At 40.2% G+C, this 17,559-nt stretch overlaps 1 protein-coding gene across 3 annotated transcripts in view; it reads right to left on the reverse strand.

The window, feature by feature from the left end:
- The window catches only part of LOC116438311 (SAM domain-containing protein SAMSN-1-like), an 82,601-nt gene that overhangs the window by 22,807 nt on the left and 42,235 nt on the right, over positions 1–17,559 (reverse strand). Inside the window, exon 1 of one of the 3 annotated variants that reach the window (XM_032097168.1) lies at positions 10,893–11,186. The exons of the other annotated variants lie outside the window; for them this stretch is intronic. Within the exon in view, the coding sequence (XP_031953059.1) occupies positions 10,893–10,949 (57 nt within the window). The 5' untranslated portion in view covers positions 10,950–11,186. Of the gene's footprint in view, positions 1–10,892; positions 11,187–17,559 lie in introns of those variants that run through there. 3 annotated transcript variants of the gene reach the window in all.

The raw sequence follows: 17,559 nt of genomic DNA on the forward strand, positions 1-17,559 counted from the left end.
GAGCAATGAGGCAATTTCGTCTGGCAAAAAATGGGCTGTGTTGATTAAACAACTTTGTGAGGGACTAAATAAGGAAGCAATTTAGGAAACGCCAGTCTTAACACTCGGAAAGTTTTGTGCAAGTGAGTGTTGCAAAATGTGCGAGGGGGGGAAGGGATCTGACTCCACTTTCTTTAAATGCACATTGACCCTGAATTTTGAGCACTGTCGTTCCTGCCCAGTTGCTGCAGAGCACTCTCAGTTCCCAGTGAGAAAAGTCACTCCAAGTGCTCTTCTGGCAGTCTGTCCAATTCTGGGAGTGTGCACACAGGTATTTGCAGTAATTATGTAATTAAGACTTTATTATTTATATGACATTTAATTAAAAGTGACTTTCAGTGGCACACAAAACCATGAAAAGAAAATGACTTTAAAAGAAGGTTAAGGATGTGTGACAAACTCAGAGGAGCTATGAAAATGACAGTTAAGGATTTGGCATGATGTGCACTTGCACCTCCCTGCTATCCTTTTTTTACCCTTCATTTACACATGGGCCGAAACACCAAGGGATGAGCCTTGAAATCCACCCTCCACAAAACCGTCTCTGCAGTAGAGGGGAGCGCTGCCTGAGTAAAGGCTAGTTAAACACTACGTAAGCATTGCAGGCTTTGATCTTTAATCTCTTAAATACCAACTTCTTTCCTCTCCTGAAACTTCCTCCTCTTCAAAACAGCTGAATTCACAGACGAATTCTCACATTTTAAAACCATATCACCTAGCAGCTTCAATTAAAGTCCTTTCCCTGCTTACTTATATAGCATGATTTTAATAATGCAGTGTGTTATCTAGGTCCTGACCTTGCAGGTTTGGCTGGATTTCCTGTGTAAGAGAAATTACTCACAAGCATGTTTGTTTTAAGTGAAGACAAAAATACATATGCCCAAAGAGGAGCTGAGAAGAATTCAGCCCCAAGGGCTCCATTTTACCCCCACGCCTGTCCAGCACACCCACAGTGGGGCAACCAGCGTGCTCCGGCAGAGGAGGTGGGAATGTGGCTGTTCGCTGGAAGGTGCTCCTTCGAATGACCTTCCAGGTGAAAACAAGATTGAAAAAATAACCTCTAAGTCACAGTCAAGTCTGACCGTCCCAAAAGCTTGTTTGTTTTTTTTTCTGAAGAGTAAGCAAACTTCAGAAAGCCCTTACACGAGTTTTACTGCCCTACTGCAGTCTTACCCTTGATAACACGTAATGACCAACAATAAGCTAATTCAAAGAAACTTGGGGGAGGGGGGCAGAAAGAGAGTTAGTTTTTATTACTTTTAAATGAGTGTTTGATACATCATCTTGGTTCCCCTGATTAATGTTCTCAGAAAACTCAGCCATTGGAGTTGTAATGTTTCTGCAAGCTTCCCTACAGCAAAGCCTAGCCATTAATTCAGTGGCATATGTCAGCTCAGCAGAGCAAGGTCACTCTTCTCTTTCAAGGGGAACCTTTTTAGAAATAATAAAACTGACAGAAAGTTCTTTTTTGCATGCTTTATGTCACCTGAGGTTGAGTGCTGCAGTTAATATCACAGAGCTTATAAACATTCCCATCTTCAGCAGCCTCCAAACCCACTGGGCTCTTAGAACCTCAACATTTTTTTTTTTTTAAGTAATGTAGTGACAGCTTTATGTGGGGCAGATATACAGTATGTAATCCTAAATGAGTAAAAAGTAAGTAAAAAATGAACAAATCTTTTCTTGGGCATTTTAGAGGAGAAATTTTGGAAGACGCTAAGGACTGCTGATACTGCAGGATGTTAGTGCTTAGAGAAAAAGATGTAGGATTAGGGACTTTATCTCCATGGATGCTTGCATCTTTGGATAAAGGGAGGAAATTTTAAAATGCACCGGTCCACCTCGTTTCCATTTCACTGCTAACTGATAGTGCAGGCTGGAAATCTGTATAGGCATGTGATGTAAAGAGAACACAAAGCTAATTGATCTATTTATGGAATGATTTTGAATTTGCAAGTAAGGATGTCCTAGTCATCTGTTATGATAACTAATTGCAACTGGAACTTATTTATCGGGGTACAAGTACTATGGAGCATGATAAACAAAGTAACTAGTTGAGGAATAAGATCCAAACAATAGGCCATTTTTCCCCCTCATTATCTCCCTTCAGACATCCTGACTACACTTGATTAATGAATCCATAGTGAGATTAGCTGAAATTGCCTTAATGGAGATGCACTACAGTAGAGAAGCAAAATTCACTGCAGTATCTATCATCAGTCACTGTGAATTTGAGTGCTTCATCAGATCTATATGTCCATTTATTTAAATTATTTTTATCTTGGAAAACAAAGCAAAAAAAACCAACAAAGAAAATACTGTGCTCATTAGAGTGGGTTAACTTTTGGCTCCTTTGAAATGTAGATCAGGGTCACCATTTTTTATCTTTCTCATGTCCTCCCATGTCAAACAGCTGTGTTCCAACGTTGCCTTATTGTCATCCACAGGCCAACATTATCCTTATTGTCCAGTTGAAGAAAGCACATGTGGCACTTCATTGCAGCTTCTCAGGCTTCGAAAACTGCACGTGCTCGCACAATTTATGCCTGGGAATCCTAAATATGCTCCTTGTAATTTTGAAGTCATGAAATAAGTTCAGCAAGCTTTTGGTTTTGTATGGAAGCTGAAGGAAGGTTGCCAGCTCAGGGTTTCCTCAGGAATTGGGACTGCCTGAAAATCCTTCTTAGTTAACAAGTTATAATGTATTAAATTCCATGTTTGCTTTGTAGTGTAAGCCCTATAATTGCAATCTTAGGGAAAAAAAAATCTAGGAATACGAAGATATCATCCTGATTCTGTTCAGGTCACTCCAGAAAAGGAATTAATACAATCAATAGCTCACTGGGGTACCAGTAAGGGCACATCAATTCCTTTCTCTCCATTTGATTATCTCTGTGGCATGAGTTGTTGTGATCACAGCTCAGTGGAAAACTACAGCTTCATTTCATGAAAAACAAATGTACCAGGTGCATGAAGTGTGTTTTCATTCTGACACATGAGAAAAGTGAGACTGCGCTTTTCCCGCCTTCCCTGCTCTCCCAACCTCCATGAAACCCACACGTAGCTGAGAGACACTCACCAGTGAGATGCTGCTACTGAGGCAGCGACAGCAGCGAGGGCTTTGAGGTGTTCTTTGAACCCCAGATTTAAGGACATTCTCCAAATCCTACTGAAATCAGCCCTATCACTGCAAAGGAGACTGTGCCAACTACAAGATTTTAAGCTTTCATGAAGGGGTAGGAAGATGTTGCCTCTTCCCATTCCTTCAGATACTGGCTAAAATCCCAAACACAAATACATTTTCGAACATTTTACTACAATTACCAGCATATATTAGTCAAGCAAATATAAACTCCGTAACAGAGACAGGAAGAAAACAATGTAAACATGCCAATAGCCAACATGAGAAGAGCCCTGCCATGTGCTTGTGCTAGAGCTGAATGCCTGCTCTACCATCATCAGTCATTTCATGCACTCTCTCCACAGCTTCTTGAGCTGCTCATCCATCAGTGAACGAGGTCCCCTTTCCAGCTTTTTGAAGCGGTTTTTGAACCTAACATCTGATCTTGAAGAAGGAGGCAGGAAGACAGAAGAGTAAGAGAAAAACAGCACAACTGTGGCAAGTGAAACAGTTCAAGAGTGATAGAGCCAAGCATCCCCTTTGCACAGGTGGAGGCAGCAGAGAAGCCGCGTGAGCTCACTCAGCTGTCTCGGCCACTGTGTCGTCTCCTCTTCCCACATCTGCTTTTGGCTGTGCTGTTGCTAAGTGAAGCTGATTTCTTTATCTTATAGCTGCAGCCTGTCAGTGACACAGCTCCATCTCTGCCTCAAACGTAATGGTAGAGGGAGGACATGACACTGCACCATGTTTTCTGGTTGAGCAGAACTCCTCTAGTGTTTATCTTATCCCTGAAGAAGCCACGAGGAACACTGCAGAAAAACCTAAAGCCAAGTACTCAAATATTCAGGGACTCATATCCCACTTTGTCCTTCAACATACCTGGAAGAACAGCAAACCTACCACACCTTCTAATGAGGTCAGCATAGAGAAGTAGAGGAACTTTCACTTCTTACAGTTCTCAAGGAAGTGACCATTCAGCACGTCATGGAAATCAAGTACAGCAGTGTTAGGTTATGTGGTTGTTCTTGAGAAGATGATAAAAGAGATGAAGACATAGAAGGGGAGGAAAAGGACTAAAACTCCACCCAGAAGACATAATGGTGCAAAACACCAGATCACTGGAGCTTCTTCCCAGAGAAAACTTGTCAGGTTCAGTGATGGGTGATGATTAGAGGTAGAAGACCCTTTGCTCTTGACATTCAGCTTTCCAGAAAGGGGCCAGAAGATGTTATGACTGGCAATTAAGCAGTCTGAAGACTTCATACAGGTGAAGTCATTATCCAGCTTTCTGTGTATCCACAGAATAAACCAAAGAAAGTATGGAGAGGAAAAGTGGCAGTAAGGTGTATATTATAGTCAAAGAAGTAACTTCCCTGAAGCAGTTTCCAAACTTTTCCCTAGGCTGAAATTTCACCCTCAAGTTTAAGAAGAAGAAAAATAGTAAGAACATGCTTTTGGGTGAACTGTAAGTGGAATAAGATTTTAAAAAGCTACAAGGGTAAGAGTAAGCACAAATACAGAAGAGATTTCCCTTGGGAAAAAGGTGGTCATTCATCTTCCTGTGGAATAACAACAGACATACAACACACCTCTATCTGATTCATGAAACAAAGCCATTAGGATGGTTTAAAGGATATATGATTTGCTGAATATTCAGAGCATATGTAATCTGTAGCCTGGTGCCAAGCAGCAAATGTTGAGCAAAACCACTGACACTGCCAATTTGTGGAAGAGAGTATAACTGTTTCTAACAACTGGAGTAACTCTGCTGTCTTTGTTGCAGCCTTTCAGAAGAGAAAACTTAAGGGATACTGTGATTACAGAGACCCAGAAGACTTTTTTTCCCTTTTCAGGAGTGGGTATTCCCAGCAGGTTCTGCCCACACAGCAAGGGGCTGGTTCTTCCAGCTGAAGTGTTTGTAGCCACCCTGAAAGTGCTTATACAGCTGCCAAGGGACGACTTTGTAACAGCTTTTGTCTGAATTTATGCTGTGACACAGATTACTAGAAGAATATTGAAGTACGGGAAGGATGTAGGCCACATCCTCTGCCAGTCCTGCCCATACATAGTTACTGCTTTTTCCCAGCAGTGACAGATATCCTGACCAATGTTTACTTTGGGGTATTTTGGTTTTCCTAGAAACACAGTACTGAAGTAAGTCAACTGCTCTTAAACATCTCTTAAAGGATTAGGAGGCAACTAATGCTGATTTATGTCACCTTGGTAGTTGTGCTACGTTATTTATCAGAGAACACAGTTATAAATACTGTAGCTGATAGTCTGGTTTCTAAAAATGGCTGGATAAGGTGGTTCAGGCATACTCCTTGAAATGCCCCTACTTGCTTAAGGAAACAAACAAAAACCTGGATTTGTTACTCTAAGCAAAATGAATATTGATGTGTAAATATTCCCTTCAGCAGATTGCTCTCACTTGTTTTAAAATATTCTGCTCTTAAGGAATTAAGCCTGGCTAGTGAAGGAAACCAAGACAGGGAAGAAACAAGAAATTAAATGAGTATTGTGCAAAGCTGATGAAAATGTAAAAGATGTTGTAATCAAGGGAAAACACAAAATCCATCAGTACTGGAACAAGCCACAGATAAAATTTTTACTTTGAAACAAATGCTAGCCATGAGTTGTGTGAGCCCTCAATGAGACTGTGTCTTGATGTGAGCATCAAAATGGAGAGTCTGGTCATCCTGATCACCTCCTGCCAAGAGGCAGGTGAGAGATGGCTGTTATTTCCTCACAAACACTCCGAATCTTTACTTTCTCCTGAGAAAACAAAATTCCTCAAATTTCAAGACCATTCTGGAAGAGATATGTTAACATATATGTTAAGACACAACTTTCTGGAGGTGCTCTTGAAAAGAAAGAATAATTAGCTGATGATTGAGAAGCATGATGATAATGTAAATTAAGAAAACATAGCAGAAGTAAGAGGAGCAGTAACATGCTTGTAGAACCGCCCACTCACACAAGGAAAATAACCCAAGGTTCACTCTAACCTTGTTCCAGTATTTTATGAAGCCTAGGGGAGACAGGAAACACCTTCTGAAGTGACACCTGCAATCCCTCCTATCCCCATCTACACACACATGTTTTTTACAAGTATCATTATTTCTTCCTCTGAACATTCCCCTCCTCCCCCACCCCCATAAAGGCCCACAGGTATTTACACCATAAACCAGGTTCTTAAAAATACTTCCCAGATGTTGTCATCTGTTCCTGCTTATTTACCAGAGTTCAAATGGATTTTGACAAACAGTCTTTCTTCAAGAGGCAATGCAGTAAAGACCTTTAATGACAGAACTATGTGTCATCTTTGCCTATAAGCATAAATTTGCACAGCGGGCAGTACGGTGAAAACAGCTTATCATCAACTCATCACCTCTCATCATTGTTAGAATGAAATGCAAATGGAAACGAACATCACTTCAGTCATGGTCGTGAAAATTAGCATCTGTGACATTAGCAGTGGCTCATTTATTATGCACTCGAAATTTCAGGGGGAAAGAAAAGAATATAAAACTTCAAAACTCCACCAGTCTTTACCTTTGAAATAAAATTAAAACCTTCAGCTTTCCCCACTCAAGGATAAATCCTAGTTAATATTCATTAACACTGAGCAATCTCTTCACTGCAGATCTTGTCCTACAGAAGATCTAATTATGTCTCGAATTATTTTTGGTGTTTAGGTTTGCTGTGCCTATTTTCTATTTTCTTTTCTTTAATAAGTATTCCCCATTGGTGAGGCACGAGCCACCGTCTGAGAAAAGTGCAGCGCCAAAAAACTTGCTTATAGCATCTGTCTGCATTACAGGCTCCAAACACTTAGGCAAGCGATAAACTTTACTCAGATAATCCCACTGAAATCGATGGGATCACAGCTAATTTATTCATTTAAGTCAGAATCAAGATCAGGCCTTCTGTGAAGAGTATATAAAAAGGTGAAATTCTGGCCTCAAGTCTATGGCAAAAATGTGCATTGATTTCTGCAATGTCAGGGTTTCATTTTAAGCTTATAAAAAGTAAAATTACTGGTATGAAATTGTACTAGGGAATAAATTTGAATATTAAAATGTTTCTTCCCATTGGATTTGCCACTCTTTTCTCATAATCCTGAAAACAAATAATGGTTACCTAAGTAAGCAAATATTGATTTAATTAGAAGCTTGGATGTATTTTTGCCTAAACAAAATGCAGAGGCATTGACCCTGAATTGTCTTACACACCAGAAGTAAGCTGAGTTTAAAGCACCAAGTGCATTCGGAAGCAGAATAAGGAAACAAAAACGTCTCAAACCTTTAGCATAAACATAGATCAACTGTCATGTAGAATAATGACACAAGACTTTCTTCAGTCAAGCCAGAAAAAATGGCACAAAGTCGTCTTTGCTTCATGTTGAAGTAAAGCCAAGAATCATCAGGGAGTTCTCAAGTTTGCTGTGTCCGGAGGAATGGCAGAGAGACAGAAAGGAGTAGGTTCTGCCCAGCACATTACATCGTGTGAAGTGGGCAAGACAATGCAGGGATGTTTTACAGATTATTTGCACCTGGACAAATGTGTAAAACAGTGCAAAGTGGAACGCAGAATAGCTGTGAAGTGTTTGAATGGGATTTTATCTGTATGGTGCTGCCTGAAGAGTGTACCCAAGAGAAGACTAGAATCTGTGTAATTTCTTAGAGTGTTTTCTCTTACCATTATTCTAAGTTGCTTCATTCCACTCCCCAGATGCAGTGACATCTCTAACATCATAAGGCTCAAAGAGGCTAAAATGCAGGTGATTTCAGGGCTCTTTCCTTCATCCTCCAAGTCAACTGCTCTCCTGCTCCTCAGCTTTCTGAGGGGTGGTGGGACAGACAGCACAAACCCATAGCTGAAACACATCTAGGACAAGCATCCTTGCCCCACTTGCTTTCCTGCTCTGCAGTGCTGCAGGAATGCAGGAGCCACACACTGTCCCTGCAGTGAGCCACTCCAGCCATCAGCATGACCATGGACCTCAGGGCTTTGTGCAAGACCTACTTTGTCTGACCTCACCTGCCCACAAATAATTCCTCAGCCCTGAACAGCTACACCATGTGAACCAAGCCATGTCTCATCTGGCGGAAATGAAAGGAGGGCAGGTAAGGACTCCCTAAAGGAAGGGTTGGGAGATGCACATGTTCTGCTGTGATAGAAAGTCATTTAAGGTCCTGGATAGACAGGTTAGATTAGATAGGCTTGAAATAGAGAGCTTAGCCCTTCAATGTGCTGAATTTCTTCAGCATTAAGCAGAGTATTTTTAACCTTTAGGAGTTTTCCTTTATAATTCAGCTACCTGAGCTCCTCAGATGATATACAAAGTATAAAAGTACACTAGTGTGTACAGCTACAATGATAAACATTTATAAAGGATTAGAATCCTTCCAGTATCTCTTTTGAATGCATTTCTCTCTCATTTCTCTCTCAGTTTTCTCTGGGATGACACCGGGTTTAGATGTCTTTTTGCCTAACAATGAATGTTTATTTCTATAAATGCATTCAGTAGTTATATGCATATCCATGAATACACAAAAGCCACCAGACATTCAGAGAAGTTATTAGCAAGGCTGCAGCACTACTGAAATCTTGCTGCATGACACAAAAACCCTGCAACACTATTCTTTGATGGAATAGATGAACTTTTTCATAGTGTACACAGAATAGATTTTTGTCTATGCAGCATCTAACACATCTGCAGAAGTCCCTTAAGCACCACAATAATAAACAAGGTAAATGCATTGCACACAGTGAACAGTGAGATCCTGAACCTGTATTACTCTTGCATTGGTCATTGAATTGCCCATTGCCATGAGGGGTTTTCTATACAAACAGCAAATTGCCTTGACAAAGGCTTTAACACCAGCCTTGTGTGATATTCATTCATCTTTATCAAAAGGCATCAATTCATGCCAATATTCTTCACATTAGAAAGTAATAAAACCAAAAGGGTTAAAAAGAAAATACTGGTGAAACACTCTAATTAATACACAGAAATTTGTACAGTTGTGATAAAGACAAGTAGCCACCATGGTTAAGATTCAGCTACCAAAAAAGGTCTTTTTGGTGTCCTCTTTGAGGGTCTAAGGCTGCAAACCTAATCTTCATTTACGATTAAAAACAGGCCTTATGGCTCTCGCACAGGCCTGTGTGGCTGTGTTGGAGACACTGGGATGTCTAAGTGGCCTAAAGGCAAGGTGAGGTAGCCCAAGACCTGCCCAGTGGCAATGGTACTGTGCCCTGTGAGCATGAGGAGGTACCAACTGTTGCTGGCACAGAGCAGGGGCAGCCAGGATGTGATCTACAGAGGTCACTTGTGAAATCCTGTAACTTGTCCAAGAGGTGAGGTCCTGTGTCCCATCTTACCCGACTCAGAATTAAGCAACTTGAGTATTTACGTTGCTTCCCTGGGACAACTTTCGAAACATGCTACAACAAACCAAGATTCCTATTCTATGCAACGTGGGGCTGTCTTCTCCCCTGCCCTGACTGTGAGCAGCACATTCAGAAAAGGTGTTCTCCTCAGGGAAATTTTACACAGTTTTGTGCAGAAGTGAGCCTTTAAAAATAAAAATCAGACTGTTGTTAAGGAATGCCTTATTCTGGAAGAAGAGAGTGGCCAAAACTGGCTTTTGAAGATATTTTACAGACAGGGAAACAAAGCCCATCCACAGAGTCTTTTGTGCTCATTTCTTGTTTAATCGATAATGTAATCAGATATTAATTATAATTCTTCCCTTCCATTAAAACACAGTATAATGGTTGAGCAGAAAAAAATGCATACCAAACCAACCAGTGCAATGCTTAAAAAAATATTAAAATGTGGGGGAAAATGGATTCAAAATCACTTCAAATCCATGAAAAAAGCCTTTAATTTTAACTGTTAATGAGTCATAGTCTAAAAGTGCAAGCACAATCCACAAAAGCCAATGCTGCGTAAAACCAGAAGGCATCCTTGCTGAAACAGTGTCTGCAGTAATCTCTTAGGACACAGAAGTCACTAAGGGAAGCGTATTCCCAAACAGTGAGAAGGTGGATCTGTAAATTGGGAGACACTGAGCTGTTGAGAGCAGAGAGATACTAAAAGGCTTTTCTAATCTCTTTGTTAAATTTTCAGCGCAGATAAATTGAGGCAGAAATGGAGACTGAAGTGCTCAGGTCGAGCAGTAGCCGTTGCACTGCAGCTTTACAATACTCTACAACACTTGTACAATACAATGCACAGAGGTCATTTTGCACTCAGTCCAGGGACTGAAAATAAATTTCAAGCACTGGACACATCCTTATGCGTCTTGCAAAACTCTCACTTCCTTTCTTACAATTCCAGATTGTGGAAAGTGTCCAGTGTAGCACATAATCAATTTGTTAGAGTATTTCTTTCAGGCTGATATTTTAATAATTCCCAGAGAAATTAAGATGACAAACACTGATTGCCAAGTACCCTCTTCTCCTGTGGTTATGGTGAAGAGGGTACAGCACCAGAATTCTTTAGCACAGCTACAGCAGTTTCACAATGATGATTCCTTGAATTTAATCTTTATTATTATAAAGTGAGTATATACAAACAGATTCCTGAGATTATAGTGCTGAGGTACTTGCAAGCACATCAGGAAATCCTGAAGCTAGGATTTAAGAGGAAACCCTCATACTAAAAATTGTTAAGAATTCTTGTTATTATTAACTGATGACAAAAATGAGACATTCTTACCTTTGGCTTTTGACTTTTCTCCTTATCAGACACATTAGATGGTTTTCTCTTCAGCATGTTTAACTCCCGTTAATCCACTGGATGTGCAACTGCTCTGAATTTGCAACCAAACTAAGTGCAAGGGAGGGCAGTCCGGACATGTACTTTGGTTATGCAGTTCCTTATTCTATCAGGATGTGACTTCACACGGCTGCCCTGTTGCATGGGGGAGTAAACTGAATTCTTCCTTTTGGGAGGGGGTGAGGAGGGAGGGGAGGAAGTGACGGGGGCAAGAAAGACAGAGGTGCACCAAGAAGATAAGCTGAAAATTAGGGCAGGCGTCAAAGTGAGAAATGCTTTAAAACTTATCTGCTGCTGGGTCACCATCAGGCCTCAGTAAGACTTTGGACAACCTCAAGAAAATCATCCTCTTTTCCTCTCTCAACTTTTCCCTCTCAGCCTTATGGCACTAAGTGGACCTTTATTTCTGCCCGTTCTGGGACGTTTGTGTGAAGAAGGTGTTGATATTCAGAGAACCAAGAGATAATATTGGTATCAGATGTGAGCTGCCCTGTGGGTGTAACTGGCCCCTAACTCCTCCATTCCTCTTGGCTTTCCAGCAATGCAATAAAAGCAATGAGATTAAAGGTTGCTGTTTGGTAGAGAAGGGAATTAGCTAAAGCCATCTTTTGCATGGTGGAATAATTTTTTTGCCATTCATCACAGAACTTGGACTCCCTGAAACAGCACTTTTCAGTCCTCCATTTTCCTTGATTTGCTGACAAAGTCACAGGGAGAAAAGGCAAGTCTTACAGAGACTTTAAAGAAAGAGGCAGAGGGAAATGGCAGAGGTCCTCTACAAGCTCTTGAAAAACAGCCCAAAAGCTAAAAGAAAGTAGAGCTATTAAAATAGCTTGAATTCCTGCTTCATTTTGCTTGAAATTTTTTATCTTAGAGAAACAAACAACAGTCTTGAGCATCCTAAGTATAACTTATTTGCTGTAAATCATAGGTCACATACCCTGAAACTATGAAATATTCGCAACTTTATGCTGAGTGATGGAGGCAAATTCTCAGTTTCAAACCCCAAACTTTCATGCTCCTCTCAGAGCTTCAATTAAATCTTAATTTATGATTACTACAAATGGAAAAGAAATATATTTCTTAGTAAGTTACAAGAAAAAGGTTCAGGAGTAACTGTCAAGAAAAAAACTGGTAATTTTTTTTTTCAAAATTTTGATATTTTTTCAATTTTTTTTTCCAAGCAAGTGTATTCTAAGCAGCCTTTACTGGCAATCTTGGCATAAATAAAATCTCTTTTAAAAATACTCCTCTTCCTCCCCTACCATATGAATACTCCAAGGCAAGAAAAGACATGCTCATCAGATGAATTCCCATTTTGCTTTGCTATTTGGGCTTCTCTTTAAATGTTTAAGAGAAGTTTTGGATGGTTTCTTGGATTCTGATGGATGGGCAACTGGATGGACTGAGACTGAATGATAAAGGAATAATTGTTATGTACTAATGGTATTATGAGATTTTCTTTTCCAGGCTAAGAAGAGGCTTGATAAGAAGAGGAGAAGGAACAAGGGTTAAGGTACTGAAATTCTGTCAAATATAACCCAAAACTCTCTAGGCTAGTGGGTTGCAGTGGAGTTTGTTTTGAATCTCAACCCAGGATGCTTCTCTTCACATATTAATCAGGACAAAACTAATTTAAACTAAAGCTTATTGTGGGGGTTTTATTATTGAAAATAGCATATCCATCAGAGTTCCTTATAATTGATATTATTAATAATAATTAATTAATAATAACGGTGAACTCAGAGATTTTTTTCCTGTATTTGGAAACACCACCTGAAACATCAGTGTAAGTTTCTAAGCAGAAGGAGGTTTTACCGTGGATATTTAATCCGCCTTGGTAGTTCAGTAGGGCCATAAGTTGTTACGAAAGCTGTATGTATGTTTAATAGTAATGAAACTTGATTATTATCTACATCGATTTACATTGCAGTATATTGGTTTTCTTTTTAATCTGATCCAAACGTGAGGATTAAATCAGCCTCTGCTGATCATTAGACTGTGATTTCCTGTCTCAGGCCGCTGTTAAAATCTTCATGATTAATAAAATGGGAACTCATCTGAAGTGTAATATATGAGCTTCCTTTCCGTAGAATATTTATTGTTAAACAGGAAGAAAGAGGCTATTTCAAGAGATATAGTGTCCACCCATATCTATTTCCTTTTCTCATTCACATATCAGAAAAATTATAGCAGCTTGAAGGCTGACCTGATTATGTTCTTGCCCTTGGAAGGTTGACCCACCAGTTTTAAAAAGTAACAAAGTGAAGAAAATCAAACATATATAACATTAAGTTCATTTAATTTAGTTAACCATTACATTTCAAAAGGAGGTCTTTTGAATTAAAAATTAATAAGCTTGGTGCTTATATCCTCTGTATTTAAAGCCAATTTTTCAAAGGGGAATGACTGCCTGTGTAAAATTAAAAAAAAAAAAAATTCTTATACTTAGTTTTCTGTTGGACATGACTGCATGTAACTTATTCCATTTCCTTGCTGGACTTTGATCCAAATTCCAGTGAAATCAATAGAAGTTTTTCAGGTGAATTTTATGGGGCTTGGAGTGACTCCTCTATCCTGAAACAACCAGGCAATGTCACTCTTTTATATGGAAAGTCTTATGGGTAAAAAGGCTATCCACTTAAAAATAATTAAGATGACCCCATGAGAATGATTTCCATTGTCATTATATTTATAAAAGGCAACATGCCTTATAGCTCATTATTACCATTACTCAGTTTTAATGAATGGACTGTGATGAATGGTCCTGGATGTTCAAGTGCTTTATGTGCCTCCCTCCCACATGGTATCATATTCCCTCAGGGGCTCCATCCAGTTACCTTCTGAGAGGAGAGATCACTTCTAGACTAAACTACAAGAGTAAATTTGTCCTTTCAATATTTGATTACTTTGATAAAACTAGAAAGTAGGGTGTGAAGTAGATTGACGGGTTTAGCACACTGGCCACCTGTCAAAAAGCAAATGAAAGGAGACTTTCTCTGTTTTAGCAGCTCGTTTTTCTTTGTCCGTCAGACAAATCTGGTCCAAGTTAAACTGGAGACTCAAAGATACCTCGGGGCTCTACATTGCTTTCCCTAATGCTAAGCAAGCCCAGAGTGTCTTAGTCTGTTTATTTTAATTAAAAGAAGACATATTTTGAACAAGAAAGGAATCCTGCCTTCAGCCTGTGATTTTATGGCCATGGCTCTCCCTGTGCCATCTAACTCACTTAGATATTGCAGAAATCTCAGAATAGCAAGTGAAGCTGAGTGAATAATTTGCAGTGAATAATTTACTCAACAAATTTAATCTTTATTTCCTCAAGGAATGTTCGTGAGCAGAACACAATTTCCTCAAATGTATTAATTATGGGCCAGAATTTAGCTAGATACTTCCCTCTCCTGGTCTGATTTGAGCCAGCCACAGTTACATACAGTCTCTGTTAATCCTCAGCAGAGCTCTCTCCATGAACTACCACAGAAAAGACTCTTCAGAAACTAAAAAGAACAAGTGTGGAAAAGTGAAGTTAAGCCCTCCTTCCCCTGACAACATCCCGTGAAAGAAGACAGAGGCTGCAGGCCGGGCTGTGTTTGTAACTATTTAAACAACACACTCTAATTTTAATGCCAAAGATCAAGGTTGTGATTTTTCCACTGGGATGCTGGGGAATGGAACTGGAGACCCTTAAAGTCCCACACTCTTTAGGGTCTTTAAGACTCCAACACCCTCTACAAACTCATCATCCAGAACTTAGCATTGAAAATTGGTCCAAAATACTTAGGGACGTCACGCAACAAGGTGTGTATGATTGCCTATTGAACAGGCTCCCCTGCGCCTTTCTCATCAGGAATAGAAAATGGAGAAGTTACAGAAACTCAGTCTTAGAGAGACAGGATATGATTAAAGAATATTTTAATCTTACAGTTTCGATTTGTGGCTGTGTTGAGCCTATATCAAGAAGACTCCTATCCCATACAAAGTATAATATTTATAAAACCTGGCTATGCAGCGAAGTGAATAACTAACACCTGAATTGTGCTTCAAAACCTTAATTTTTGCTAATTAATTTATATTGGGTGGATTTTTAATGACATAAATAAAATGAAAAGGCATAAGGCACCACAAAGAGTGGGAGTCTAAGCTTGTTTAAGGAGGCGTCAGGGTGCTGAGCAGCAGGAAACCCTCATCATGCTTGGTCCCAGGAAATGTGATTTTGGTCTCTCAGACTCTTGGGCTTTGTTCTTTTCCTGAAAAAATGTTACTATGATTCTTCTTTCTTTTATGCTAATCCTTTGCCTGTAAGGTCAATGGAGTCATGAAGAATTATGGCAGGGACAGGCTATGGAACACCACTACCAGAGCTTAAAAAGGTGTCTGGTCCAAAAAAGTGGTTGCTACTCTGTGAGTAAGAAAAAGTGTCTCATTGCCAGGCCCTCAGACTGTGTCCTTGGCATGTTCCCAACACCACCTGGCCTAAAGGGAAATTGAAGTACCAGGAACTTACCTCAAGCTTTGATCTCAACACATTCTCTTGCATTAGCAGTAGATGAACAGATCAGTCATACCTACACTATGTCAGGTTAGCACTAACACTAATAAAAATCTATACCACTGTGACATAAGGATTCTCAAGGAGATTGGCTTTCACCTATTGAACAAATCCCTTTCTTATTAGCTTGCAGAGTGAGAGCCAAAGTTGTGTCTATATCTTCTAGGTATTCCTGTTGAGAAAACTCGGAGTCAGCAAGGTTGGTGGTGTCATGTAAAGCAGAAGCCACAGTCTTATCCAGCATCTGTGTAATAATTTCCTCCAGAAACGTGCGTCACTGGTGGTTTTGTGTGCAATTCCTGTATTCTGCAGGCAGAGTACACTTTACAGTCTGTGATGAACAGCAGAAAGCAACTGCCAGGATGCTGCTGCTGTGAGTTCAGACGTGCAGAGGAACAGCCACACTGTTTCTCAGAGTGAATGTTAAAATCAAAGGTACACTGCAGTGGTCATACCTAGAACATCTCAGTGGATTCCATTAGTGAACGCTGTGATTACTAAACAGCTACAAGGGCATTTTATCCCACGGAATTTGCAGGTTTGTATGACTTGCTTTATAGCCATCCAGCTGAAGCTCAGCCTCCCAGAAATGCATTTACAGATAAACAAGGACGGTTGCCTTGTACATCTATTCAAAAAGTTCAGATATGAGATTTTCAATAAAGGAAACTGATATAAAAATAAATTTAGGCTCTCTGTTTTAATCTCATACACAAAACATGACATGCTTCATTTGGTATTTAGAAGACCAGCTTAACACAGGAGCACTGACAGTGCAGCTGGGGATTTTTCAAGGTATGTACATGATGTCTGCCAGACTATCTCTGATTAGAATCAGGATCAACAGAAGTAAATTCTGATTAACTCTAATGCCAGCCTGCTATCAGTAAACTCTGCAGTTTGAGCCATCTTTTACCAGTAAACATCTCCTGCTGAATTCTTCTCTGGTGTCAGAGTGTCACATTGCTGAGCCATCACAGAGTTAGGATTGCTGTGCAAAGGCTAACAGGAAAAGGAATAACACAGCACACTGCATATTCATTTACTTGCAGGGCTTGGATTTCATACTGATTCTAGAGGAAAATGTTGTCCTCCCTTTCTCCTTTAATATGGTTTAAAGTAGGTGAAAATCATAATTTGGAAGTCACAGAGAGGGACAAGATGTCTTTATTTTTAACTGGTTTTAAAAATCTGTTTCTACCCATCTAAATGATAGCCATCAGAAACACAAAGAGTCTTCATCATTGAGAAAAGGCAATCGTTTGCAACCTTAATCTTCCCTTCCCTCCTCTCCTCCCCACGTTCTGTACCAGACCTGTGGGCTTACTATAGCAAAACTTAATTCAGGTGCTAAAGTTAATGGCAATACCTTCAAAATATGGCAGGATGTGGATCAAACTAGCTCCATCTTCAGACCTGCCAAATCACACACACTGGGAATGAGACTTGAGAGGCTGATTTTCTCTCACTTCCAGATCTGAACATCAGTGTAGGGTGGCCTGGCTCATGCTCTGTGCATGTCTGGCAGGTGCAGGAGGTTAACTGGATCCATCAGCCACTTGCTCCAGGGTATGGGTGAGGGAGGGTGGGCAAGCTGCAGCCATGCTGAGCTCCCTGATGAAGAAGAGGAGATGCTTTTCCTGCTGGATTTGGGCACCGAGGACTGGCAAGGTGATTGCTGCACTCTGTGCTGCTCATGGCTCTGTGCCCCTCTTACCTCACTCAGAATTCCATGGGATGCTTCAGGCTGTGGCTGAATGGTCCCAACTGACTAAGCTGCCCCAGGTCAGCTGAGCCTCACTAGCAGGGTGGGGGCTTGCTCTTAGCCCATCAACAAGATGAAGTGAAGCACAGTCACATAAGTTTATTTCATTAAGGATTTAAGATAACATGCTTTATCTTGGGCTGTAGGCTAAAAGCATTCACAGGGACAGTCACGGTGCTCAGTATGTTTAAGGTAATTACTTATGTGTCAGTAACTTGTCTTTGGGGAGACAAGAGAATGGAAATGGAAGGCTGTCTCCAAAACTGTGCTCTGTAGAAAGAGATTAATGCTTT

Source organism: Corvus moneduloides, chromosome 2 (genome assembly GCF_009650955.1).
Source record: "Corvus moneduloides isolate bCorMon1 chromosome 2, bCorMon1.pri, whole genome shotgun sequence".
Lineage (NCBI taxonomy): Eukaryota > Metazoa > Chordata > Aves > Passeriformes > Corvidae > Corvus > Corvus moneduloides.